At 56.7% G+C, this 27,923-nt stretch overlaps 2 protein-coding genes and 1 long non-coding RNA gene across 9 annotated transcripts in view; 1 reads left to right on the forward strand and 2 right to left on the reverse strand.

Moving 5' to 3' along the window:
• The first annotated feature begins 294 nt into the window (after window positions 1-294).
• Window positions 295-4,873, forward strand: NKX6-3 (NK6 homeobox 3). Its single transcript, XM_055416282.2, has 3 exons — window positions 295-676; window positions 2,733-2,902; window positions 4,503-4,873. Exons 1-3 carry the CDS (start codon window positions 295-297, stop codon window positions 4,743-4,745), a joined length of 795 nt encoding a protein of 264 aa, XP_055272257.2. The 3' UTR covers window positions 4,746-4,873.
• Window positions 4,874-16,666: 11,793 nt separating this feature from the next.
• LOC129549424 (uncharacterized) lies at window positions 16,667-19,825 on the reverse strand. 2 transcript variants are annotated; one of them, XR_016036511.1, is made up of 4 exons: window positions 19,097-19,788; window positions 18,426-18,504; window positions 18,234-18,333; window positions 16,667-17,010 (listed from the first exon to the last, which is right to left on the reverse strand). It is a non-coding gene; the product is annotated as an uncharacterized LOC129549424 (long non-coding RNA). The 2 variants fall into 2 exon arrangements; XR_016036510.1 differs by having other exon boundaries at window positions 18,234-19,825.
• Window positions 19,826-23,039: 3,214 nt separating this feature from the next.
• Window positions 23,040-27,923, reverse strand: part of GPAT4 (glycerol-3-phosphate acyltransferase 4) — a 31,801-nt gene continuing 26,917 nt past the window's right edge. For 3 of the 6 annotated variants that reach the window (XM_088832720.1, XM_088832721.1, XM_088832723.1), the window contains exons 11-13: window positions 23,972-24,100; window positions 23,811-23,890; window positions 23,040-23,631 (exon numbers count right to left, since the gene is read on the reverse strand). In XM_088832720.1, coding sequence (XP_088688846.1) covers window positions 23,523-23,631; window positions 23,811-23,890; window positions 23,972-24,100 — 318 coding nt within the window. In that variant the 3' untranslated portion in view covers window positions 23,040-23,522. The remainder of the gene's footprint in view (window positions 23,632-23,810; window positions 23,891-23,971; window positions 24,101-27,923) is intronic. The other 3 variants (XM_088832724.1, XM_055416643.2, XM_088832725.1) reach the window with 3 other exon arrangements.

The raw sequence follows: 27,923 nt of genomic DNA on the forward strand, positions 1-27,923 counted from the left end.
AGAAGGGGCCTGAGCTGAGGCGTGGGGAGCCGCCTCTCCCCAGGCAGGGGCAGAAGGCAGGAGCGCTGGGGAAGGGGGGATGCTGGCACCTGCCTGGGGACACCTGACTTCCCGTGTCTGACGTGGTCAGGACCCAGGCAAGGGCTGGGCCGGACGCCTGGGGGGGAGGCCAGCCCGGGGCTTGAGCCGATTTGACCCTCAGGAGCTGCCATGGGGTTCTGGGCTGGACCTCAGGGGCTCTAGGGGCCCAGATTTGGGGTTCCGGCCTCCCCTCAGCCTGTTGTGGGGGGAGCCATGGAGTCCAACCTGCAGGGCCCCTTCCTGCTGAACAACGCGCCACTGGCCCAGTTCTCGGAGATGAAGGCACCAGTGTGCCAGTACTCCGTGCAGAACTCCTTCTACAAGCTCAGCCCCCCGGGGTTGGGTCCCCAGCTGCCGGCTGGGACCCCCCACGGCATCACGGACATCCTGAGCAGGCCCGTGGCGGCCCCCAACAGCAGCCTCCTGCCCGGCTACCCCCACGTGGCCGGCTTCGGTGGCCTCGGCTCCCAGGGGGTCTACTACGGCCCCCAGGTGGGGAGCTTCTCCAAGGCGGGGAGCGAGTACCCCACCCGGACCCGGAACTGCTGGGCGGACCCGGGCCAGGACTGGCGAGGCGGGCGGCAGTGCCGCAGCAGTGAGTACCGGGAGCCGGAGGCGCGCGGACTCGCGGGGTGCGGGGGGGTCCCCTGGCGGCCACTGGACTGCCTGGGGCAGACCCCGGGTCTGTCCCTCCAGCCGGGGCGGCGTGACGTTCTCCCCTCCCTCTCCCGCCCCGGCTTTGCCCGGATGGGCATCTTGACCCCTGCCTCCACCCCTTTTACCAGCCGCCCTCCTGGGGAGCCTGGGGTCCAGAGAGGACCACACGGCCCACCCCATCCTTTGTGAGGCCTTGCGCATCTCACTTCTCCCATCCAGAGCCGTGTCACCACCTCACCCCAGGGAAGAGAATTTGCCCCCCATCACCTTCGCAGAGCTCCCCAGGCCTGGCAGCACTCAGGGACACGAATGTACCCCGACCCCACCTCAGTCCTGCTGCGATCCAGGGGGCCGGTGTCCTTCCTGGGGGGGCGGCGGGGCGCAGGTTCAGGTCAACAGCAGCAGCCAGGCCGCCCAGCCTCCGGGAGGCGCTGCTGAGCCCCGTCCTGCTGGGCCCTCCTTGTTGGGGGTGGGGGGCTCATCCGCCCCTCTCCAGACTGTGGCTTTCAGAGAGTTGGTGCAGGGCCTCAGGCTACCAGTCAGGGCCTGGGGGAGGTGGCAGGTCGTGCAGAGGCAGGGGGGCCTCACCCGGGAGGCACGGGGTGGGGGGGGCCGTGGCTGTCTGAGCCACCCCCGGGCCCACATCAGGCAGGAGCAGAGGGGGCATCCACTTCTGTCCCCCTTCGGGGGGCCTCCACTGCGGCAGGGGCTTGGGGCGGCCCAGGAAAGCCTGGAGCACATCTGCCTCCCACCTGCGTGCCCTGGGGTCCCCACGGCCCCCATCAGCCTGAAACACAGAGGGGCCCACAGGGGGCCTATCTTACAGCTGGTTTGGGGGTGCTTTACCTTCCCCTCCACGTCCCCCTTTGCACACACAGCCCTCTCTGCACCCTGCCCTTCAACCCCGAATGCACACACACACACAGCAAAGTATCTGAGAGTCAGGGGCTGGATTCACTCAAGGGGAGGGGACAGTCTCTCGGGAGGTCTCCTATCCTGTCTCTGCCTCGGTTTCCTCACCTGTGACCCGAGGACGTGGGATGTGGGGGTCAGACTATGCTGAACAAGGCCCAACATATGGGCCTTCTGCTTCCCCGGGGCCCATCCACACTCTCCTCCCCTCTCCTCCCCCTGCCAAGCTCCTGAGAGGCTGCCCTGGATGGGCAGGGGTCAGTTCTCCCAGCCCCCTCCCTCACTTTTTTGGGTATTTTTTAAAATTCATTTTTAACTGGAGGATAACTGCCTTACACTGTTGTACTGATGTCTGCTGTACAACAATGTGAATGAGCCATAAGTATATGTATATATGTATCTCCCCCCTTGAGCCTCCGCCCCACCTCCACGCCCCATCCTACCCCTCTAGGTAGTCACTGGGCTGAACTCCCTGTGTCCGAAACGGTACTGACGGACTGTCACACGTTAAACAGAGCCGGCAGGAAGCTGCTGTGTGACACAGGACTCAGTTCTTGAGGCCTCGCCTCCAGACTCTCCAGTGGGGTGGAAGCCTCATGGCTCCCAGGCCTGGGGACCAGGCAGTCACTTGGGGCTTAAGGCTCTGGTTGTCCCAGAAACCTGGAAAACAGGATCCCAAGAGCTAGAAAGTGGAGGAATTCCCAGGCCCCTGGGACCCTGACCGTTGGTAGAGGCATCAAATCTGTTTCTCGGTGACCTGAAGGGACATCCCGGAGACCCAGAGGAGGCTTCTCCTGCCCCTTAGGGGGGCGGCATCACTGAGTAGCAAGGACGTTCCACGGGGAAACGCAGTTCTAAGCACCCTCTGGGCCACAGTTAGCTACAGCCTGGGGGCAGGTATGCTTGCGGTCCCTGCCCACCCAGACAAGGCAGAGGCAGGCTGCTCAAGTGAGAGGTGCCCTGATGACCCCGCAACCTCAGTGGCTTCTAGGTAGAGGCGCTCGCCCTGTGGGGCAGGCAGGGCAGGGCAGGGCTGGGACGGCCCACACACACACTAAGGGTACGCTTCCTTCCTCCTCCAGCCCCGGACCCCCTGAGCGACAGCATCCACAAGAAAAAGCACACCCGGCCCACCTTCACGGGTCACCAGATCTTCGCCCTGGAGAAGACCTTTGAGCAGACCAAGTACCTGGCTGGCCCCGAGAGGGCGCGGCTGGCGTACTCACTGGGGATGACCGAGTCGCAGGTCAAGGTGAGTCCAGGCGGGTGAAGAGGCTGTCTGTATGGCAGTGAGGACCCTGCCGGGATGGGGTGCCACTGCCTGGCAGGGAGGCAGCCCTGTGCTCGTGGCAACTGCAGCTCAGTGGGAGGCTGTCCAGGTATGTGGGCACCGCCTGGCTGCCCAAACCTGGAGATGGCAATAGTGACCATCACCCCGATGGCTGTCGTCCGTGGCACCCTCTTCTGAGAGCCGAATGTATAACTGCCCATTTAAACGTCACAGCAACCTTGTGTGTGTGTGCCAGGGTGGGGGTGGGGAGGCAATGGTGGGGTCTTATTACCCAACTTGAAAGTGAAAAGTGAACGTGTTGAGTCAAGTCTGACTCTTTGCAACCCCATGGATTATAACCTCTGTCCACGGGATTCTCCAGGCAAGAATACTGGAGTGGGTTGCCATTCCCTTCTCCAGGGGATCTTTCCAGCCCAGGGATCGAACCAAGGTCTCCCACATTGCAGGCAGATTCTTTTTTTTTTTAATGTATTTACTTTTTTAATTGAAGGATACTTGCTTGACAACAGGCAGATTCTTTACTGTCTGAGTCTCCCACCAACTCAGCCAAGTATTTTGCCCAAGGTAACTGGCTACTAAGTGTTGGGAGTCAAACCTGGATTACAGGGCTCCAACCCTATGCCTTCCCCAGCCCCTGCACTGCCAAGGCTGGAAACTTCAAGAGCTGATGGCAGCCTCTGGGCCAGATCAGCACTCACTTCAGGCTTATTCTGTTAGGCAGCCTTGGCCTTGGTTCACCACCAATATAAAATAAATTTAAAGAACTTGAAAGTGAATATAACTCCTCCCCACAACTACCCATGAACCTCACTGCCCAGCCGGGGTGGGGGGGGGTGGGGGGGTGGGGGGGGGTGGGGCAAGGCTCAGCGGGGGGTACCCCCTCCCACTGCACACCTCCCAGTTGAAAGTGAGTATGCGGGCTTCTGCTTCCTCGGGCTCCTGGGGCAACCCTGGCAACTCTGAGGCTCACTGTGTCCTAAGGAGCTTTGGGTCAGGGCACCATCTCCCGCTAGCTCTGAGCTGTGCTGGAACTGCCTAGCTCTGTGACAAAGTGATGGGCTTGAGTGCAGTGGGAGGCACAGGGGCAGCTGGGGACCCGGTCTGGGCTCCCCCAGGGCCCCAAGACCACCCCCATCCCCCATACCCCCATACCCCCCACTCCCACCCCCACAGCCTTCTCAGCGGCTGCTGCAGAGGAAGCGCCCTCTCCACATGACTTTGTTTCTTTGGGTCCTTTCTGCAGGGTTCTATCCCCAGCAGTAAGCATGTATTAGTTTTATTGTTGGAGAAATTATTCATGAAGTTCAGTGCACGTCTAGGAAGTTAAAAGCCTTTCAGCCCCTTCCACCCCAATACCCAGATGGCGAAGGAGAGGATGTATACCACTCGGAAGGGTGGTTACAGGGAAGCCGAAAAAGCTGCTGCACTCAGCTTTCATTTTATTGCCCTCCTCCAAAAAAGAAAAAAAACAACCTTGTCCATTGCTGAGCCTAGTGCAGGATGCAGAGGGCTTGCCGCCGCGGGAGGGGCGCGCGCCACCCTCAGAGCCCGCTCGTCCCAGGTCTGGTTCCAGAACCGGAGGACCAAGTGGCGGAAGAAGAGCGCCCTGGAGCCCTCGTCGTCCACGCCCCGGGCCCCGGGCGGCGCGGGAGCGGGCGGGGAGCGCGCGGCCTCGGAGACGGAGGACGACGAGTACAACAAGCCCCTGGACCCCGACTCGGACGACGAGAAGATCCGGCTGCTGCTGCGCAAGCACCGCGCCGCCTTCTCGGCGCTCGGCCTGGGTGCGCACGGCGGCGTCTGACCTCGCCCGCCCGCCGCCGCCGCCGGGGTCCCCGCGCGGGCTAACGGGGGGCTGCGCGGGAGGAGGCGGAGGGAGGAGGGATCGGGAGGGGAGGAGGCGGAGGGGGACGCGGAGGAGGGAGAGGAGCTGGCGACGGCGAGGAAGGAGGAAGGGGAGGAAAGGCCAGCCCCCGGGGAGCTCGTGCTTAGTCGCGTCCGACACCTGGCGACCCCATGGACTGCAGCCCTCCAGGCCCCTCTGTCCAGGGGGCTTCTCCAGGCACCAATCTGGAGTGGGGTGCCCTGCCCTCCTCCAGGTGGGGGGCGGGGAGAGGGAGCCGAGGGAGACGCGAGCCTGGCCCCTCCGCCCTCTTGCGCCTCTGTGGGCCCAGGCCTGGCCTCGCCAGCTCTGCAGACTCTACAAGCACAGGTGGATGAGAACGACCAAGCTCTGCAGCCAGGACACTGGCCGCGGGGTCCCAGACACGCCACCGTGGTAGCTGGGGTGGAGCGGGGGGCGCCTTCCCTCCCTGGCTCAGTCAGGGGTCTCCCTCTAGGCTGATTAGAAGAGCGGGCAAGTCCAGGGCCTCTCCCCAGACCCTGGCACAAGAAGGATCCCACCTTAGATGTAACAGCTAAATGCTGAACCCAGGCTGGAGGACCCCCCCCCCCCGACTAGGGGCGGGGAAATGAGGTCTAGCCAACAAGGAACACCCCCACACCCCAACTTAAGGATCACACCCCCGAAGGGAGCTGTCCTCCTGCTATCCTTTCTCCATCTTGCCTCAGAGGGCATCCCCCCTCTACCCAGGACAGGAGGAATTAGACGCCCCCACTGGCTGGGAAAGAGGAAGGTTGTGGACAGAAGCAGAGAAAACAGGAGAGACTCCTGGCAGCGATGCTGCGTCCTGTCCCACCGGGCAGCCCCCGGGGCCAGAGCAAGGACGGGACCCCTGGAGAAAGAGGAGCATCCTTCCTGGGGGGACACTTGGGGCTGGAAGGGACCTCAGAACCCCTGCTCCTCCGGTGGGGTACCCCCGCAGGAGAGGGGAGGATGGCACCCGAGGCTTGCATGGAACCCACGACCCTCACTTTCCTGGGATGCCCTGCGGCAGGGCCTTGGAGCGGGTGCTGCAGAGGGGGGCGCTGCCCACCAGGTGGGAGGGGCTGGGGCTTCGGGAGGTGGGAGGGGGTGGCCCTAGAGGCATGCAGCAGCAAAAGGGACCAAGAGTTGGCCCATCTTCCCTGGCTTTTAAAATATAAAGAGTAAAAATAAAAGTCCCAGAACCCTCCCCAAGGCTCATGTGTTTCTGTGAAACTGGCTGTGGGGGTCCCAGGTGTACTGGCTTGGGGGGTGGTCCCTCCTGATGACAGCATTTCTGCTTCCAGAGCCAGGGAACCTGCAGGGCATTGGGCAACCTGAACTCTGGCTAGTATAGGCCAGAAAACATGGTGGGAGAGAAACCCGAGGGCATTTAGCGGGGTCCCTGACTCCCAAGAGTCCTCCCAGGACTTTCCCCAGGAATTTCCTCCTGGGGGAACTTATCTGTGGGGAACGAGGTGCCTTCAGGAAAAGATCCCAGAGCAGAGAAGAGCAGCACGGACCCCACTGAACACCACCAACTCCTCCCACCTGGAGGGCCTGGACCGTCTCCCATGACCCCACCAGAAACCTGGGATGGGAAAACAGACACCCAGAAAGTCCCTAGACCAAGTCCCAGAAGTGGGCAGGGCCACCTGAGCTGATGCCACTCACGGCCTCCTGCAAAACCTGGGGTGAGAGCAGACGTGCTTTCAGCACCTTCCAGCTGTAACCACCTGGGCCAACAGCAGCAAGGCCTCCCATCTGTAAGTAGCCTGGCCCCCTCTGCTGTCCCAGCAAGACCTTCTCTGATCCCTCAAGCCCCCAGGGTGGGAGAATCGAGCTGGTAGAGTCAGCCTGGAGCAGGAGGGAGACCCCAGCTCTGGGGCCTCTCAGAAACGGAGGTACCAACCCTTCACTGTAACCCAAGTGGACCCAGAGGATGGGGGAAGGTGACAAGAAGATTCGGATGCTTTTGAGCTGTAACCTTCACTCTGCAATGAGGCTGTGCTCAGTTTCTCTCCTTGTGAGGTGGGAAGGAAATAAGCAAATATTCCCTTTGTGTGCTCCTGGCCACAAGCTAACATGGGAAACTGAGCTGCAGCAGGTGGGGCCACTGGGAGGACTTGAGGACCCTCTGGGCACAGTCACAGAAAAAAGCTCTGGAGGCCAGTGAGGGGCCCTGGATTTCCTGACCACTTTGCAGAGAGTTTGGGAGGAGGAGTCGCCTGAAGGAGACTCGCAACATATGCATACGTGCGTGCATGATAAGTCGATTCTGTTATGTCTGACTCTTTACAACCCTATGGACTGTTAATCGCCAGGTTCATCAGTCCATGGGATTCTTCAGGCAAGAAAACTGGAGTGGGTTGCCATGCCCTACTCCAGGAGATCTTCCTAACCCAGGGATCGAAACTGTGTCTCCTGCAATTCCTGCGTTGCTGGCAGATTCGTTACCGCTGAGTCACTGGGGAAGCCCCTCTCAACAGGTGCAAAGTCATGAGGCAGGTACGGAGGAAGCAGTCAGGGACAAGGAAGCAGACTCTTGCTCTCCTTGTAAGTATATGACCATCCTAACACTCTATTACAGCTGTAATTCTTGCGTGTCTGATTCACGCTGTGTGGTGAAGTCGCTCAGTCATGTCCGACTCTGTGACCCCATGGACTGTAGCCTACCAGGCTCCTCCATCCATGGAATTTTCCAGGCAAGAATACTGGAGTGGGTGGCCATTTCCTTCTCCAGGAGATCTTCCCAACCCAGGGATTGAACCCAGGTGTCCCGCATTGCAGGCAGACGCTTTACCCTCTGAGCCACCAGGGAAGTCCACGCTGTTTGGGGTCAGTATTAAACCCAGGGAAAGTTTTTTTCCACTGGGGAAACATTTGCTAAACTAAACAAAATCTTCTCCAGTGTCCAAATTCTGGGGGGCCTTGTCCCTGGAGCCTCAGGACCAAGGAGTCCAGCCTTTCTGGCGTCCCCCTACCGCACCCCTGCTCCCGAGCACAGGTGCCAAGTGACGGAGAAGCATGGCTCAGGCTTCATCCAGGGACCAGATTCGGAGTCTGAAGGAGGAGAAGGGCCAGGAATGAATGGCCCAGATGGCTGAGGGTAACCTGGGACAAGTTTCGTCCTCTGCAGATGCATGTGTGTGCATATGTGCGCGCACGCGTGTGTGGTGTGTAGCCGGGAGGAGCTCAGGACTGTTTCGCTTCATCCATCATAAAGGAATCATGAGCCATAGACTGCCCCTCACTTCCCCTTTTTATTTCTGGTCACAAAGGGCCTTCCTGTATATGCTGAGTCAAAGAAACAACACAACTTTTAGAATATTCATGCTTCTTGCAATTTGACCACGTGACAAGCTTTTTGGAGATGAACAAAGAGAAAGCAATTCAGCCTGGGCTCCCAGGAGTAACAGAGTCCTGCCCTGCCAGCAGCCCAGGCTAGGCTCCTGCAAGCAGGCAAGACTCTGCCCCATCCACAGCCCTCCTGTCTGTGGCTTCCAGTGTAGAAAGAACCCAGACCTGCCTGTCCCGAGTAGGGTAAGGGTGAAGGTAAGGATGAGCATCTTAGCAGGTTCTGAGTGGCCATATCCCAATGGTGACAATCAATGAGAAGACTGGGAACTAAAATCACACCGCTGGCAGCCCCTCTTCCTGCCCCAGACATCAGCCAGCCTGAGTCTTCCCTGAGTGTGGCAGAGGGAACTGCGTTCCGTTAGAGCTGGGCTCAAATGCTGGCACCACCACTGTGTGTCCTGGATGAGCCTCAGTCTACTCCTCTGTAAGATGGGACTAATTATACACAGCTGGCAGGCATGCTTGACCTGTACAGACACCCAGCAGCATCTGCTATGTTATTTCGAGAGGGATGTGGACCCTGACAGTCCCCAGTTTGAGTTGCCACATCACCAAGTAGTCTCTGGGTCACTGTGGCCAAGTCAGGCAACCTCTTGAAATCCAGTCTGTAAAGTGAAGCTGACATGGGTGTCAGCAAGATCCAGCCGAAGATGTATTGAAATCACCTACAAGGTATAAAAGAGTGGGCACGCCCATATCAGTGTGCTCACGCCCTCTCCTTCCTCCTCAAATTCAGACCACCAGGAAGTGGTAGTGCACGCGTGCTAAGTCGCTTCAGTCGTGTCCGACTCTTTGCCACTCCATGGACTGTAGTCCACCAGGCTCCTCTGTCCATGGGATTCTCCAGGCAGGAATACTGGTGTGGGTTGCTCTGCCCTCCTCCAGGGGATCTTCCCGACCCAGGGATCAAACCTGTGTCTCTCACATCTCCTGCATTGGCAGGGGGCTTCTTTACCACTAGTACCACCTGCGAAGCTCAGGAAGTGGCAGAGTCCATCCTAAATGGGTCTTCTCTACAGGGGGACAGCAGATTCAAAGTCACAGATACCCACTCCTGTAAGTACGCAAGCGCCGGCAAGTCAGTTGCTATCTATAGAGGTTATGCAAGGCTTGGTGTGACCAGATCTATTTACCTGCTATTAATAAAAGCCTGTGGTTCTGGACTCTGGGACAGGGAGCCAAGCCAGATGCCGAGGGCTGGATTCAGCTTTCAGATATGTTTCTCTGGAACAGAACTGTGCCTTTTATAGAAACTTTAACTGGTCCGTAGGCAGAGCAGACCTCATCCAGTGAGTGGTCCCCCCTTTCCTGGCACATCTCTGGGCCTGGACCCCACAGGCTCCATCCCTTGCTGCTCCATCCCCATCCTGCTCTGAAGCCTGGATACCCTGGACACGGTCCACACTCCAGCAGCAGTGACCTCAGCTGGGACCTTGTCAGGAAGGCAGGCTCTCAGGCCCTGTCTCAATCCTCCCAAATCCACGTCTGCATTTCTAACAAGATCTCCAGTTGGTCTGCAGGAACATGACGGCAGTGTGAGAAGACTGAGGGTGGGTATGACCATGTAATTGTGTGTAGACAGCCCTTCTTTCCGCAGAGCACACAGCGTGGCCCAAGTGAGGAGCTCAACAAAAAAAAAACTGTCAGGGGACTACCCTGGTGGTGCAGCGGTTGAGAATCCACCTTCCAAGGCAGGGGACGCAGGTTCCATCACTGGGTAGGGAACTAAGATCCCACGTGCCCTGGGGCAAGTCAACCCGCACAACTCGAGAGGCCCACGGGCTGCAACTACCAAGCCCGTGTGCTCTGGAGCCCATGCTCTGCAACAGAGAGAAAGCAGGCACAACGCAACAAAGACACAGTGTGACCAAAACCAAAAAACTTAGACGCAAAGAGATGCACTGACCTAAGCTGAGTTTTGTATCGCCAAATGCCCATGGGGGCCTATGCTTCTGTAATGCCCCGTTCTCCTTTTTCCTCCTTTTATTTATTATTTAAATAGCAAATTATTTATTTTAAATAATACATTATTTATTTATAAAACCTGGCGTACTGCAGTCCATGGGGTCGCGAAGAGTTGGGCATGACTTGGCAACTGAACAACATTCATTATTACTTTGATTAAGAATACCTCTACTTTACGATGTTGTGTTAGTTTCTGCCACACAGCAAAGTGAATCAGCTATTATTGCTGTTGTTATTGTTCAGTGGCTCAGTCATGTCCGGCTCTTTGCAACCCCATGGGCTGTAGCCCAAAGGATTTTCCTTTGGGAAAATACTGGAAGTAAAGAATACTGGAGTGGGTTGCCATTCCCTTCTCCTGTTTTATTAATACGTGGCTTCAAATGCTGTGGATCTACCTACCCAAGGTCAAAATTCCTTGACTTCCACTGTGTCAACTCGCAGGTATATGAAAGTGGCTCACTCGTCTTTGCAACTCCACGGACTGTAGCCCGCCAGGCTCCTCTGTCCATGGAATTCTCCAGGCGAGAACACTGGAGTGGGTAGCCATTCCCTTCTCCAGGGGATCTTTCCGACCCAGAGATTGAACCCAGGTTTCCCGCATTGCAGGCAGATTCTTTACTGTTTTGAGCCACCCTGGAAAGCCAGGGCTGTGTCAGCTTGCAGGTGTATGAGGACCCAAAAGCTACAGAGGACTTGCGAGGGCTCGGTGAGGTCCCCTCATCAAAGGCTCACTATCAAATGCTCTGCAGCGCCCGACTACAGCGTACACCATTTCCCTCTGTATGGTTTCTGCTGTTGTATAATTGACGTCCAGTGGTCCTGGGTGGAGCAGACACACCACAGCCAGAGATGTTCATTTCGACAGTTTCCCAAGCTTGTGTGACCACAGGACTTGCCAGAGATACAGATTCGTAGGGCTCTTCTGGGATATTCCCCCTCAGGTGGCTGTGGTCCTGGAATGTGCCTGGTTACCAAGTGCCCCAAGACTTGGGAGTGGACAAATTTGGCAGATGGTGATCTTAACAAATACATTTTAATCTATCTAGCTCTCGATTGATTTTGGCTGTGCTGGGTCTTTGCTGCCATGGGACTCTTCTTTGTGGGGCAAGGGCTTCTGTAGTTGAGGTATGTGGGGTCTTAGCTCCCCAACCAGGGATGGAACCCAGGACCCCTGCTTTGGGAAGGTGGAGTCTTAACCACTGGACCACCAGGGAAGTCCCTCACAAATGGTGATCTTCGACAGCCAGTTTGACTTACATCCACGAGTTTCGGCTCTCCCTGAGTTATTCGGTGACCCTCAAAGAGTTCTGCAGCCTTCCCTTCCTGCCCAGGGGACAGAGAATCGCATAGTGACGGAGGGCAGCCAGGGTGTAAACAGAAAAGATGCTCTACCCCAGGAAAGACAGAGGGATGGCAGGACCCTTCCAGTTTTCCGCCGTCACCAGCATCAGCCCTGTGGCTGTGATTCTGTGGGAAGGTCGGATACACTCAAACCTCCAAGGATACTTGCGAGAGACCCTGCTCGAACTGAGGAATCTGCTCACCCGCCACCACTAGATTCTGGGCGAGGAAGCAGTGTCGGCCTCGCATTTCCAGCGCCTATTGGCCTGGGCGCCACGGACCATGGAGGAAACAGGCCAGGGCAGGGGTCTGCAGCGACACAGTTCTGTGCCCTGCCCGGTGAACGGCAGCTTCCTTCCTGTAAGGAGGAACGCGCTTCTGTGGTTTGGGCTCGCCGGGCACGGATCCCTGCGGCCTCTGATAAGGCCACCCTGATTTTCCACCGAGAACAACCCTCCTGCCACGTTTGCCTGATTCTGTTGGGTGGGCAGGCTCACCCACATCTCCAGGTGCAGATGAGTGACGCGGCCCTGAGCCAATCAGCGAAAGCCACCTCCTTGGTCGTGTGACCAGTCGGTCCAGGGATGGGCCTGCGGCTCGGTCCCAGCCAATGAGCGAAGGACCGGGTTGCTCTGGCAGCGCGGGCTTCCGGCTCTACCTGCAGCACCTTGTGGTCTCGCCTTCCACCTGTCCCGGAAGGGGGCCACCCCAGGGGCACCTGAGAGATGGAGAGAGTGGAATTGGACCGGAGGCGCTTTTTTCAGCAAGGCGTGGTGTCCCTCTAGCCTTCTCAGGACACAAGACACATCCTAGTGTCTTGAGTCAGATGAGTTGGGTTTCTAAAATTTATAGCTGAAAGAATGCAAATACAGCAAGAAAATGCTTCTGTTAACCCTGTTGTTGGCGCACAGGCTGGCCCTGCCACGGAGCCTGTAGGGGACAAGGGGACAGACGGACGGAGGGGAGCTGGCAAGGGTTCGAATTTCCCAGGCTTCCTCTCTTTACTCCCCACTCCCTTCTCTCGGCTCTGGCCCCCGGATAATGGACCATCCTTAGTGACAGAAAGGAACTGGGTTAAACTGGAGTAAACGTCCCATCCCTGGTGTTATGTCTTTCCCTCATAGCTCAGATGGTAAAGAATCTGCCTGCAATACAGGAGACCCCGGTTCAATTCCTGGGTTGGGAAGATCCACTGGAGAAGGAATAGGCTACCCACTCTGGTGTTCTTGGGGCTTCCCTCGTGGCTCAGCCTGCAATGCGGGAGACCTGGGTTCGATCACTGGGTTGGGAAGATCCCCTGGAGAAGGGAAAGGCTACCCACTCCAGTATTCTGACCTGGAGAAGTCTATGGACTGTATAGTCCAGGGGGTCGCAAAGAGTCAGAGATGACTGAGCGACTTTCACTTTCCCTTTCTCAGGTGTTTATTAGCTCCAGTCAGTCAGTCAGTTCAGCCGCTCAGTCGTGTCCGACTCTCCGCGACCCCATGAATCACAGCACGCCAGGCCTCCCTGTCCATCACCAACTCCCAGAGTTCACTCAAACTCATGTCCACAGAGTCGGTGATGCCATCCAGCCATCTCATTCTCTGCCGTCCCCTTCTCCTCCCACCCCCAATCCCTCCCAGCATCAGAGTCTTTCCCAGTGAGTCAACTCCTCACATGAGGTGGCCAAAGTACTGGAGTTTCAGCTTTAGCATCAGTCCTTCCAATGAACACCCAGGACTGATCTCCTTTAGAATGGACTGGTTGGATCTCCTTGCAGTCCACGGGACTCTCAAGAGTCTTTTCTAACACCACAGTTCAAAAGCATCAATTCTTCAGTGATCAGCTTTCTTTATAGTCCAACTCTCAACATCCATACATGACCACTGGAAAAACCATAGCCTTGGCTAGACAGACCTTTGTTGGTAAAGTAATGTCTCTGCTTTTTAATATGCTATCTAGGTTGGTCATAACTTTTCTTCCAAGGAGTATGCGTCTTTTAATTTCATGGCTGCAATCAGCATCCACAGTGATTTTGGAGCCCAAAAAATAAAGTCTGACACTGTTTCCACTGTTTCCCCATCTATTTCCCATGAAGTGATGGGACCGGATGCCATGATCTTAGTTTTTTGAATGTTGAGCTTCAGGTCAACTTTTTCACTCTCCTCTTTCACTTTCATCAAGAGGCTTTTGAGTTCCTCTTCTCTTTCTGCCATAAGGGTGGTGTCATCTGCATATCTGAGGTTATTGATATTTCTCCGAGCAATCTTGATTCCAGCTTGTGCTTCTTCCAGCCCAGAATTCCTCATGATGTACTCTGCATAGAAGTTAAATAAGCAGGGTGACAATATACAACCTTGACGTACTCCTTTTCCTATTTGGAACCAGTCTGTTGTTCCATGTCCAGTTCTAACTTTTGCTTCTTGACCTGCATACAGGTTTCTCAAGAGGCAGGTCAGGTGGTCTGGGATTCCCAGGCATGGTCAATTCTTGATGAGAGCAGGGCCCAGCCCTCATTGTGGAGAGCGACATGGCTTCCTTGGGGGGCTCTGCCGACTCAGGCTGCCATGGAGGAGATGGCCTGGTCTGTTTGTTACCCTCAAGGCTGAGGACACCGTCAGGGTACCCTGACAGTCCAGGATTTGGAGTAGCAACCTCCTCCATTTCCTTCCCCAACCCCCAGCCTCCTCTGTCTGTCTTGAGCTGTTTGGCTGCAAAGAGTGGAGCCGGGGGCCCCTTCTTGCCGTGTTTGAGCTGTGCTGAACCTACCTTTGTTGTTCAGTCCCTAAGTCATGTCTAACTCTTTGCAACCCTATCGCTTGTAGCCCACCGGGCTCCTCTGTCCATGGGATTCCCCAGGCCAGAATACTGGAGTGGATTGCTGTTTCCTTCTCCAGGGGATCTTCCCGATCCAGGGACGGAACCCACATCTCTTGCTTGACAGGCAGATGCTTTACCACTGCGCTACTAGGGAAGATTTGTACTGAACCTGCAAAGTAACAAAACAGAAGATGCTGGGGTCCAACCTTGTTCCCATGGTGGTTCTGATGCTTCTCTATCAGAAGCCCCACTTCAGATGGCCTGTCCTGTCCACTCTAATACTCTGTCACTCTTCAGAGCAATGCACCAGAGACGGACCCGACCTTTGACGACAGCCTTGGGTGTGAGCGGAGGTGAGGACCCCTCGATTTGCACAGGTGGAAAGAGAGCTTCAGGGGACAGCCAAGGGGGTGGGTGGGCATATAATCTGACCTCCAGACCTCACGGTGCAGGTCTGGGGAGAAGGCCTCCACCTCAGTCAGAGTCTCCCAGGGGCAGGACACATTTTTTAACCAACAATTCTCTCCTCCTGCTCCTTCCAGGGGGAAGGATGACGCTAGAAGTAGTGGAGGGGCTGGTCCCTCCCCCGTGGAGCAGCTTGCCAGTCTCTTCCGCAGAGTCCCCCAGAAGGCCCGCATTCAGGACCCCCCATTAGGCCTCTCTTAGTGAGGCAAACACACATCATTAATCTTGGTAAAGTGAGTGAAGCACATTCACCTGTCTGAGCAGGAGAATTAATGTTGTGTCAATAGGAAATTCGTGTTTACCTCTGGCCTCTGCGCCTTCCCTTTGCTACCAAAACCCCAGGGCGGACCAGCCTGGAGGCAGGATGGCAATCAGAGGAGAAAATCAAAACCCCCAGAGGCAGGTGGGGCTCAGACGAAGGGGCAGAAACAGAAGTGCCTTGGGGCACAGACTCTTTCCCTGGGCTTGGGGACCTGCGCTCCCCACCCCACGGGACACAGTGGCCGGCCAGGGTATCTTTTTCCTTTTCTCCCCAGCACACAAGGCTGTGATCTCTCATGCCAGCGTGGGCTGACCGAGGCCACTGCTTACTGAGCACGCACTAAGTGCCTGGCACTGTGCATGGTGCCTGAGCCTCGTTTCCTAAGAGTCCTAAAAGCAGGTATGCTGTCTTCTTCTCAGATCAAGAAGATCCTGCAGGCTGTACAGCAGACATTAACACAGCATTGTGAATCAACTATACTTCAGTAAGATTAGGATTTCCCTGGTGGTCCAGTGGTTGGGGCTCTGCCGGCCCGTGCAGGGGCCACGGGTTCGATCCCTGGTCTGGGAAGAGCCCACATGCCTTGGGGCAACTTAAGCCCATGCACCACAGCTACGGAGCCTGAGCGCCCTAGAGCTCACGCTCTGCAACGAGAGAAGCCACTGCAATGAGAGTCCCGTGCACCGCAACTCCGGAGTGCCCCCCAACTCGCTGCAGCCAGAGAGCAGTCTGCACACAGAAACAAAGACCCAGAGCACCCCAGAATAAACAACTTAAAAATATAAGCTTCATTCATTAATTTAAGGAGATACTGCAGTGCAGAACAATGCCAATCGGTCAGCCTCAAGGCCACTTGCAGAGAGCAGGTGGGCTTGAACCCCGGTCTGACCCCCAAAGCCAAAGGCACTTTCGCATCAGGCAGGGTCAGACCCAGCGCTTGAGGTCAAGTGCAAAGACAGGAAGTCTCGGAGAAGGCCCTTCCGGGTCACTATCCTCCATCCCCGCCCCCACCCCCACCCCGGGCCTCCCCCCAGGAATGCCTCGCTGAGGGAGGGTCAGGGAGAGGCCAGGCTGGGCCACCAACTAGAGCGTGAGGGTGTGTGCGTGCCTGTGTGCCCCAGGAAAAGAAACCAAGCTGCCCGATAAGGTCTCCCGTTTCCAGAGCAAAGCGCCTGTTAAACACAAGGCAGATGTGAGCAAATAAAGCTGTGGCGTCCAGAGAGAAAATCAATACGAGATTATATGCCTGAGCCCCATCGTATACCAATTAATAAGGGCGGGTGGCGCTGGGTGCAGGGGAAGATAAGCCTGCCGGCCACAGGCAGGGCCTGACCGTGTCTGCTGCCCCCACCCCGCGGCTCAGATGGGGGCTGTTGGCCCTGGTTCCAGAGCTGGGGGCCTGGAGTGAACGGTGTCGCCTGGCGGGGAAGATGCACAGAGCTTCCCTCAGCCAGTGGGGAGCGAAGGGAGAGGGCCTGGTGGATGAGAGAGGGAGCGGGCATGGAGCCCTCCGGAAGGAAGCAGACAGCTCAGGTAGGCTGCTTGGGAGTTCACTTGCCACACACACACACAAAATACAAAAGTGATCGGAAAAAAATGCAAAACAATCAATGGGAAAACCAGAAAACAAATTGCTACCCCCAAGAAATGATGTTGAAGCCCCTGGTTATGCTGCCCAGGTTTTATTTAATTCAGAAAGTACAAAAGAATCTGAAAAAGAATGAATATATATGTGTGTGTGTGTGTGTGTGTGCATGGATTTGTATAACTGAATCACTTTGCTGTATAACTGAAGCTAACACAACCTTGTAAATCAACTTCAATAAAATCAAAACTTGAAAGTACGGCCAAGCAGTTAATCATTTTCAAGAGGGGTGATAAAGACAAGTGGCAAGGGCTTGCCACACAGGACAGCGTGACTGCGTGGGTGGGGCCGTCCAGAACATTCCATGGACAGACTTCAGGCGCATCGCCGGGTGCCAGGGACAGTGCAGTGTGATACGCAGCCACCTGCCAACAGACAGAGTTTACCAAGTTTAGCAGTGACCCTGCCCCAGAGAGCTGGCTTTGGCACCGTCAGGACAAGTTAAAAGTGCCGACATCCCAGGGAGAGGAAACCGGACTGTGGGCCTGGTGCCCGGTCAGTCCCAAGTGCAGTTACAGATGGGGAGGTCCTGCCCGCATGGCGGTCAGGAAGGGAGGCTCCGAGCAAGAGCCCCTTCCCTGAAAGTTCCCAATGCTCTTGGGGGGAAGGAGCTCTTGGGATGCTGGAAACAAAAGTGGAAGGAAAGACGCATATCAGGGATGAAAAGGTCACCGCCTTCTGGAAGCTCCCCTGTACCCTGAATACTCCCAGACGTGAGCCCGAGGCAGAGGCCCCTCCTGAGTGGGAGTTCTGCCGCCTGAAGACTGTTGCACGCCAAAGAAAGACGAAATTTGCCAGCCGAATATTTTTTAGACATTTTGCAAGATGCACGGCCTCCCTGACAATTTTTAATGTACTAACTGCCTGGTCCAGTGAGCTGATTAATTGGTGCTGGAGAGATCAATAAAAAACAGAAAATTAAAACAATTTTAAAGTGATTAAGTAGTTTAACACCTGTCTCCCGTCACGTCAGCGCAGGAAGAAAAATAAAGCAGGTGTCGAAGGGGCTCCTGAAGCAAGAGAAAACAGCGCCTGCCTCGCAGAAATGACAGATCACGGCTGGGGGATCAATCTGAGTGCTCGCAGCCCTTCCCGAGCCTTGGCTGCAGCCGCCCAACCCGGCGCCCCAAGAGCTGGGCCTCCCCCCCAGGGCCCTCCTGCAGAGACGCTCCTCAGCTCTGGAGGGGCAGGGTCTGCCCAGACCCCCCAAAAGAGGGTGGGAGGGGTCAGGGGAACAGAACACCAAGGCTCAGGGCTATGGATGGCATCAGATGCAAAGGGACCAGCTCGCCTCCCAACCCCAGTCCCCGCCCGCCACTCTGCACTGAGTCTGCAGCTTGAGAACTCTGGACTCTGGGATCACCAGGTCCTCCATTCTAGAAGGTTCAGGCCTCCACCCTTATTCTCAAGAGACAGAGCCTGTCCACCATCCACTCTGTCCACTAGCCTGCCTGGTTCTGCCTACAGGTGGTGCAAGCACCTGCCTGGCACTGCCCAGATGTCCCTGTAACTCCGCGTGCCAACCTCACTCACTCCCCCTGCCCCCACCGCTGGCAGCAGTTAACAGAAGCCACACGGCAGGACTCACCTTCTCCCGAGGTAATGTACTTGACTCAGAATCTCCTGCAGGTAGATTCAGGGAGGAGCCCCAAGATGAATCTTCTCTGGTATCCCTAACGCAGAGCGGACTGAACAAGGATGGGGGAAGGGAAGAGAGGGAGAATGAACAAAGGCTAGAGGTGAATCCCAGGTGAAGCAAGGCCCAGGTCTCCTGTTTCACCTCCGAAGTGGACTCGAGTTGTGCGCGTGGTACAGTGCAGAATGGGCTTCCCCGGTGGCTCAGGCGGTAAAGAATCTACCTGCAGTGTGGGAGACCCGGGTTCGATCCCGGAGTAGGGAAGATGCCCTGGTGGAGGGCATGGCAACCCACTCCAGTGTTCTTGCCTGGAGAATCTCCGTGGACAGAGGAGCCTGGTGGGCTAACGTCCATGGGGGTTGCAAAGAGTTGGACTAACACTTCCACACTTAAGTGCAGAGTATACTTACTGTGAGCCATGTCCTAGAAGGTTGTCCTGTGGCTCCCCTGCCTGGGGTCACCTCTATGCCCCCCTTGCGGGGAGGGGACCCGAGCATTAAGCACGGGCCCCAGAGGTCCTCGGGCACCCCCTACACAGGGGGCAGGTCGGGCTGTGCTCCAGGACAGCCGTGTCACCACCCCCTCACCCAGCAGGATGGCCGCACACTCGTCCCCTGCGTGCGCTTGTCCCGCCCACCCTCACTGTCCCTGAGGCCACAAGGTGTCGCCCCCAAGACGGGAACAGAAGAGGAACTCAAGCAACAAGAGAAATCTCACAGCAGGTTTAAACCATTCAGTTTTTAGGACATCTTAATACGTGATTTAAAGATTTGATAACGTGTTTTAAAAACATTAAAGCCCTCAGAGGAACTTACTAGCCATCCCTGCTTCAGAACCCCCTCCTGCTGACACAGGTCACGCTGGATGTGAGGGGAGGGGGTGAGTCAGGGCGGGCGGGGCGGGGAGTTCCCAGTCTCATGCTTCCCTCTGGGCTGGGAGTTCTGGTTCTGCACCCCGTGGTTGGGCCTCTCTGGACCCAAGTCTGTTTGGGGCCATACTGCTGCTGCTAAGTCACTTCAGTCGTGTCCGACTCTGTGTGACCCCATAGACGGAAGCCCACCAGGCTCCCCGGTCCCTGGTATTCTCCAGGCAAGAACACCGGAGTGGGTTGCCATTTCCTTCTCCAATGTGTGAAAGTGAAAAGTGAAAGTGAAGTCGCTCAGTCACATCCGACCCTTAGCAACCCCACGGACTGCAGCCTACCAGGCTCCTCCATCCATGGGATTTTCCAGGCAAGAGTACTGGAGTGGCTTGCCATTGCCTTCTCCAAGGGGCCATACTAGTCTCAGTGAAAACTTGCCAAGCCCTCTACCACAAATTAAACTCTCTCCAGCGAACTGTATGCTGATGACAAAAAGCATACAGTCTCAGACAAAAAAGATCCCAATCTTCAGCAGTTTGGCCCACTTTCTAAGACAATCTGTACAGCCAGATCTCCATGTGAAAGACGGAGACGTGAGTCTGCCACAAGCTGTGACTTCCGTGATCTGGCCAGGAAGGAAGCGAAGACGCCACCCAACTTTTTCGTGGATCCCAAGACTGCGATCTCGTGGATCTCAGTCTGTCTGCTGAGAGCGCCTACTCCAGGGCGCACATAGGCCGTCTACAGCAGAAGGGTCTGTGCTGTCCAGACGCAATCTCAGGGAGGCCCAGCCCCGGCACCTCACTCCTCCTGGAAGCAAACACAAACTTCCGGACTCAGAAGCCCCCCTCCCCCGGTGCTGGCAGCTTCTCCCTGCAGAGTGAGCCTCAGGCTGACGGAGATAAAGTTTCCCCGGGCCCAAGTTCCAAACTAGGCTGTTTTGTTTCTGTTAAAATGCAATTGTTTTTCTCTGGAGGGTGGCCGTGACTGCTCGCCCGTCAGGAAGATGTATGAAAACCCCCACTTCAATTCAGCATCCCTTTTCTCCCAGACAAACACGGTCGGATTTTAATAAATCAGAGAGCCACACTGTTTAATAAAAATTTATTGACTTACAAGTGATTATTTATCAAAAGACCATTAATAGCAGGTATGGAATGATGTGGTACTGGGTGGTGCTGGGAGACTAATAGGAAATCGATGCGCCGGCCGGCCGGGATGCATACAAGGAGCCCTCCCCCCGGCCGGCCGGCGCAATTCCACTCGCAACACAGACCAGACGCTACCCCTGGTGCAATGAAAAGTTCTCCCTTTTTATTTATCGTTTACAAATGAAATGATCAATACTTTTAATCTAGAGCAAAATTTATTAACTTTCCCATCGGAGAGAGACGTATTGACTTGGGGGGAGAGGGGGTGAGCGTGGGGCAAGATGGATGGCAGGATGGTCGTCTCTGAGTCCGTCCACAGTCGGGGTATGGGCAACTGCCCTCCCAGCCCGGGCGTCCAGCCACTCGGGGCGAGGGCAACCCGAGAAATCAGGTCTGGCTGCCTGGGACGCACCCCAGGTGGATCTGGTCATCATGGACTTGTGGGGAGGCGCTGTCCCACAGATCCTGAGGTTTGGGTCAACTCAGGCAGGAAACAGGGTGTATGGACCCAGAAGACTTCCGCAGGACAGCAGGGTTAGTGCCATGGGGAGATGCTGCTGAGAAGGGCTGAGCCGGGGTGATGCCCAAGGGCCCGTCGTTGCCTGGTCTGGGCACTCAGGGTTCTGTGGAGCAGTCCCCCGCCCCGCCCCTTCACATCAGGCTGCAGGGCAGCAACCCAGAGTGGGGTCCGACCCAGTAAAGAATCAGGTCCCCAAGTTGGACATCCCAAACTGCTCGCTGAGCCCTGCCTGGCCTGGAAACAGACTTCTACATGGGGTTTCCCCTCATGGGGATTTTGCTTGCCTTTTCACAAAGTTCCTTCTCCAAACAGCTGAGGAAGCAGTCTCTCACATTTTAGTGAAAAAAATCTTTCCAAGATCCACAATCAAATCCACCCAGCCCCACGACCACCAGAAACCCTGGGACCCTCCTTGACACGTGTGACACTCTCCAAAGGGGTTGAGTTTCGCTAGCCTAATGTTCTGCACGGACCAAATGGATCCAAGCTCACTTATGACTGAACCTAGACGGCTTCAGAGCTCAGAGCCGAAGTCTGAGTCACGGATTTAAAAATTACATTTCAGACACGGGAAGGGCCTTAGAGGTCATCCAGCCCAAGTCCCTAGTTCTGGGTCAGAACAGACACATAGGAGTAAGGCCCAAATGGCAAAGCGGCAGCAGCTCCACAGGTGGGATTCGGAGCTGGCCGCACTCATCCCACTGATAGGACCACTAGGTTTCACTCCAAGACGGGCCTCATGGCTGCCAGCGTCCCAGAAGGAGTGGGTGCATTTTGTACATCACGTTGCTCTACGTGTTTCTTTTGTCATTCCCAATTGTCGAGAGGTTTTGTCTGACTTCCCACATGACTGACTGACTCAGTTACCCCAAATCAATTGTGAATACCTGAGGACTGCCTGGGGGGCAGCAGGGTCCCCAGATTAAAAGGATGGAGCAGTCTGATGAGTCTGTATGCTTATAACAAGCACTATATAGAAGTTTCACAGATTTCTTTTTATAGGGATGTAATTCCCATTCCTTCTCAGTTGGGAAAAATAAACATAATCGTTAGTCTCAAGTATTTCTTTACATAACAGCTATTCTAGATCAGGTTCCTATAATACTCTGTTGTGTCATCAGCAACAAACTAATGTGCCGAAAAAAACATGAGAAAACGAAAGCCAGCATGTTTCGAAGTACCTATGAAAATCATGAAGCAAACGTACTAAATAGCAGAAAGCTTTTCCAAAAGGGAACTTGATTTTTGCGAAGATCATTCCAGAGAGCTTTTAAATCACCAAACAGTACTGCCTATAAAAAGTCTAAAAAATCACTGTTTATTCTTGCACATTCTGTAAAACAGATGTAAGAGGATGTTCTCACTGTTAAAACAGTGTTTTGCTTTGAGAAGAGTAGAGTAGAAAGAGAATTCCTCGCTGGTTGGTGGGGGATGTGCGGGAGGAGACGGGAGACTGTTCAGGGAGGAAGGGGGCAGCTAGGCTGAGTCAGACTGAGGTCACAGAAGACACCGCTGTCAGTCAGGACTCCCCCGAGCCAGGCTCTGCGGCCACCACCTCCCCACGTCGAATCCAGAGGATGGCTCGGCCAGGGGACACTTCCCATAGCTGCTGCGAGATCCCCAAAGGTGTGGGGGCTGCTGTGCCAGTGCAGGGAGAGGGGACAGATGCACGGACAGACGGACGAGTTGGGGGGAGAGGCAGTTCTGTCCTGAGAGCTCTGAATCCAGCCAAGTCTGGACGTGGACACTGGGAAGGTGCCTGGCTTTGGACCTGCCTTCCAGTGACCGCAGGTGGGCAAGGGACCACAGCTTCCTTCTGGCTGCACAAAGCCTGCGGGGCACCACATGCCTGCTCACCCCGGCTCCCGCCTGGCGCCCGGACCTCCACATGGATTTCCCCATCCGTACTTCCAGATCGTCTCCTACCTGCAACGTCACACACTTTTAATCCCACGGCACCCACGTGGGGGGAAATGCCATCTCAACAGTGCTGGGGATTCCAAGTCACCCAGAGATGCACAGACATCTGACAGGGGGGCTTCACCTTCCTAACACCACAAGCCCCCATTCTTGAAGCCTAGCCCCCGTGGTGGTTAACTCAGATAATCGTAACGCTGGTGAGAAACCCACTGCTCAGGGTCACAGCCGGGGGAGAGAGCGTGAAGGGAAAAAACCCCTCGATTCAGTCAGCATCAAAGACAACTTTATTGACTCACAGGAACGAACCCCAAGCCCCCGCGCAGGTCCGGCTCTTCCTCGCCCGCCCCGCCCCCCAGCCCTGGACCACCACACTGGCCACCCTTCCCTCACAACAACCCAGGGAGGCAGGCGTCCCCACCCCCCGGTCTGGGGGTGGCCGAGCGTGGCTGCTGCAGCCGAGCATGGAGACCAAGCCACAGCCCACCGGCCCCGTGGGGAGAACGGCACTGCCCTGGTCCTGCAGACAGTCTCTCCCGTGAGTCTGGCCCTGAGGCCGGGCCCTCCTGGGGCAGCGCTTCCCGGTGAGGTTCTCCGCACACGGGCCTTGGACAGACGGCACCCCAGGCCCCCGAGGGGACATGGGCTCCCGCCCAGCACTCAGGCCGCATGGGCTTGGTGGGGAGGGACTTTAATGGCATTCCTCCAATGGACTCAGCGGAAAAGGACATGGAGGCAGCTCGTCCCGGGGTGGCCCGGGCTGGAGTCCCGTGTCCAGGAGGCGGCGGGGCTCAGGAGCGGCTCCGGTCCTCGTGGTTGCCGACGATCATCTTGCTGTAGAGCTTCTGCTGCTCCTCCTTGAATGTGTCCTTCACCTTCTCCCGCTTCAGGCCGCCGTCCCTGACGAGAGCACGGCAGGGCTGGGCGCCTGAGCAGCGGCCCACGCCCACCCCGCCCCCGGCCAGCTGTGTGGCCCCCACACCCAGGGAGGGGGCTTCCTCGTGGACGGAGTGAACCGGCAGCACCTGCCTCAGAAATCCCATCCTCAGACCCGGCGGGCAGAGCCTGGCCCGACTCACCACAGCAGGTCCACCAGGCCGCCCTGCCTGGCAATGGCGGACTTCACCCTGTTGGCAAACTGGACCGCGTCCTCCTCCGCCTGCAAGAGACGAAGCGTGCCAGCTCCCAAGCTGGGTGCGGGGCACAGCGCGGGGGCCCTGGGTGCGGGCTGGGCACCCACCTGTCTGGTCATCGGGGGCAGGTACCACACGCTGCAGACGATGGCCCAGCTGGTCATCATCCTGAGCAGGTAGGTCACCATCCCGTACTTGCTGCTGTTCCAGAAGGCGTCCCCGAACTGCGGGTCGTACTGCAGGGCAACAGGTTGTGTGTGTGTGTGTGTGTGTGTGTGTACATGCAAAAGTGTGTCAGTCTGTCAACAGTGTGCGTTTGCATGGGTGTGTCAACAGGCTCTGTGTGTCTGTGTACATGTGTGTCTGTGTGCGCCCGTGTGTGTCAACAGTGTGTGTGTCTGTGAATAGGCTCTACATGTGTGTGTCAACAGGGCTCCACGTGTGTGCGTGCATGTTTGTGTGTATCAACAGTGTGTGTGTGTCTGTGTGTGTGCCCATGTGTGTGTGTGTCTGTAAACAGGCTCTACGTGTGTGAGTCAACAGAGCTCCACGTGTGTGCGTGCGTGTTTGTATCAACAGTGTGTGTGTGTGTCTGTGTGTGTCAACAGCAACCTTTCCGAACACCATCCCCCACCCCGGGGTGAGCTCAGCAGGAGGACACAGCTCCCCACCCCGCGACTCAGACACTCCCCAGCAAGCGGCCCCAGGGCCCCGCTGGCCTCCAACAGCATTGCCCCCTCACAGAGCAGGGAAGCGGCTCTCCCCCACCACGTCCTGTCCCCTCACGGGTGTCCGGCATCTACTCTTTAGGTCCTCAAGCCAACCCGGGCGCAGAGGACAGGACCACGGCTCCACAGACCCAGCCCGAAGCCAACAATCACCAGAGTGCCCACACTCGCACCCGCAGCCCACTCCCGTCACGTCACACACTCACAAGCACTTCAACATGCAGCTCCCCAGAGAGAGAGGCCTCCTTACACGACGGCCAGCCTTTGAAGCCCACCTCTGGGGCCCGGGCCTGGGAGCAGACGACGAGGAAGTTCTGCTTCCATCCTGACCCTTCACAGGGCTGCTGACTGTGAGAAGCCGAGAGGCCGCGCGGGCGGCCAGGCACAGAGGCTTTCCCGGGGGAGTGCCCGTTGGACGCTGTCCCCTGCCTGCCCCTCTGGTGAGGGGCCCAGCGACGCGGCCACCGCTGTGACCCACATTCTCCCAAACTCAAGCGCAGCGGGGCGGGTGGGATGGGAGGTGACAAGAGAGGCAGCGAGCGGGGCTGCGTCCTCGAGGAGAGAGTCTGAGAAGGGTCAGGCTGAGCTGCCACGGGGTCCGGGGCTCTCCCAGATGCGACGATAGACGGACAGTGACTGCAGCGCAAGCACCCAGGACCCGAGTGAAAAACCAAAGGAGACCCCACGAGACTCGGCGGCCACCTCCCCGGAGTCCTCGGGAAGGGACACTGGCCAAAACGCCCGAGCGCAGCCGCTTACACTGGGGGTGCTGGGTTTGAGCTGCGCGCTTTTAGGACTTACACTGGGGTGCTGGGTTTGAGCTGCGCGCTTTTAGGACTTACAGTGGGGTGCTGGGTTTGAGCTGCGCGCTTTTAGGACTTACACTGGGGGTGCTGGGTCTGAGCTGCGCGCTTTTAGGACTTACACTGGGGGTGCTGGGTCTGAGCTGCGCGCTTTTAGGACTTACACTGGGGGTGCTGGGTCTGAGCTGCGCGCTTCTAGGACTTACACTTGGGGTGCTGGGTCTGAGCTGCGCACTTTTAGGACTTACACTGGGGGTGCTGGGTCTGAGCTGCGCGCTTTTAGGACTTACACTGGGGGTGCTGGGTCTGAGCTGCGCGCTTCTAGGACTTACACTTGGGGTGCTGGGTCTGAGCTGCGCGCTTTTAGGACTTACACTGGGGTGCTGGGTCTGAGCTGCGCGCTTTTAGGACTTACACTGGGGGTGCTGGGTCTGAGCTGCGCGCTTTTAGGACTTACACTGGGGGTGCTGGGTCTGAACTGCGCGCTTTTAGGACTTACACTGGGGGTGCTGGGTCTGAACTGCGCGCTTTTAGGACTTACACTGGGGTGCTGGGTCTGAGCTGCGCGCTTTTAGGACTTACACTTGGGGTGCTGGGTCTGAGCTGCGCGCTTTTAGGACTTACACTGGGGGTGCTGGGTCTGAGCTGCGCGCTTTTAGGACTTACACTGGGGTGCTGGGTCTGAGCTGCGCGCTTTTAGGGCTCTCAAGCCTGCGCTCCATGACTCTCACGGTAAAAGTTGAGGGGACTGTGCCTAACTGCAGACCCGACTACAGGAGTGAAGGCACTCAGGCTCACACAGAAACTAAACTCAGATGCAGCCCTGAAGGCAGTCTGGGCTCACGTCACCCCACCACCAGGAAACGTGGGAGAATGGATCTCAGACAGCAGCTCATGTGGGAAGGGAAGGAAACACTGAACAGCTCACGCAGCAGGACCGGAGGGAAACGCTGGCCTCACGCGTGCGAGCCCTCTGCTGAGGCCTGGCTCTCTGTTCCACGCCGGGCATACACCACGGACAGAAAAGCAAGGCCAGCACTCAGATCAGCAATGCCTTCCTCCAGATCAGACAATGGCTTCCTTTTGGTGGAAATGCAGGGAGAGCTTGTAAACCGCTGAGGTTACGCAAGTTTGGTTACCAACGACGGATTCACAAAAACTAGAAAACTACTTGGGAGGCAGAAGTTCTTAACCACATGTGGGTTTTCCTCAGCCTCGGATGGAAGAAAAATGGACATGCCCGTGTTCCAAAGAGGATGTAGCTGTCCAAGGGTCCACACTCTGAAAACACCAAGGGCACCTTCCTACTGAGATTCCCGGCCAGCAACACCAGCAGCACCCAGGATGGGGTCGAAATGCAAGTTCTGAAACTCTAGGCGTGGGGCCCAGCAACAGGCATGCTCACAGCCCCACCAGCTGATACTGACGCAGCTGCCAAGACCCAACGCTAGGGCTTCCAGGCACCGTGGGGAAGAATCACCTGGCAACGCAGGGGACTCTTCTGTGGTCCAGAAAGATCCCACGTGCCACGGGGCAACTAAGCCTGGGAGCCTCCACTACTGCGCCTGTGCGCCTAGAGCCTGTGCTCGCAGTAAGAGCAGCCACTGCACTGAGAAGCCTGCACACCGCAGGGAAAAGCCGCCCCCACTCACCACAACGAGAGAAAGCCCGCCCAGAACAACCAGAAAAACACACCCAACACTCTGGGGTGAGGAAGACGGGCTTCAGCGCAGCAGCTGATTTTTAATAGACACCCAGGGGAGGCCCTGAGCCCCCAGGATGCTACACTGCGGGATGGCATGCGTGCCCACCAACGCTCCCCATTCTCACACCACGACAGAGCCTTTCCGGTTCCTCCAGACCAGCATCAACAACACCCTGCGGCCCTGGTCCGAGGACCTGTTAGCCACCCTGCAGCCACTCGTTCTCCACAAGCCCTGGCCTGTCACCTCCCTGAGAAAGCGGCGTGGCCTGGGAGCCTATGCTTTCCCCAGGGGAAGCCATCTCCCCAGCTGCACCAGCTGCCGCCAGGTGAAAACAAGGACCATTCCTACAGACGACCGAGGCCTGTGAAATCCTAAACACCACTCTGACTCAAGCTTACCACTACCCTGATCTGTCAACCTAAATACTTTAAACATAGTGACAAAGGCTGCGTATTTTTAGAAGTAGTAATGTAACAGCATTCTTTTAGAAATAATAACGTACATCTACTTATAAGAGCAAAGAGATATGAAGGTAGGGAAGGATGAAAAAGGAAACCTGGCAAAGTGCGCCCCTTCTTTCTAAGCGAGTCTGGTCAGAGGTTCAAGTTCCTGCAAGGTGAGGCAGACGGGACAGGCTCCTAAGGTACCTTTGTTTTCACGAGTGGCCACGTGAGCCAAAGCAGAGGAGCCGTTTCCTTCTCCGGTGACAAGGACACACGTCCTGTGCCCACCCACCCGCACCTCCAAGCATTAACACACAGATCCCCCAGGCGCCCCCACCCTACAGGAAGTCCCCTTCAGGTGGAGTGCCTTCCGAGCTGT

This window comes from Moschus berezovskii, chromosome 26 (assembly GCF_049115385.1).
Source record: "Moschus berezovskii isolate FMDL1 chromosome 26, NW_MosBer_1.0, whole genome shotgun sequence".
Classification (NCBI taxonomy): Eukaryota; Metazoa; Chordata; class Mammalia; order Artiodactyla; family Moschidae; genus Moschus; species Moschus berezovskii.

Bases quoted from the DNA above. Each gene is read 5' to 3' on its own strand.
- NKX6-3 (XM_055416282.2), top strand. From the start codon at position 295: ATGGAGTCCAACCTGCAGGGCCCCTTCCTGCTGAACAACGCGCCACTG. The intron at 677-2,732 runs GTGAGTACCGGG...TTCCTCCTCCAG, and splicing joins CGGGCGGCAGTGCCGCAGCA to CCCCGGACCCCCTGAGCGAC. The intron at 2,903-4,502 runs GTGAGTCCAGGC...CGCTCGTCCCAG, and splicing joins TGACCGAGTCGCAGGTCAAG to GTCTGGTTCCAGAACCGGAG.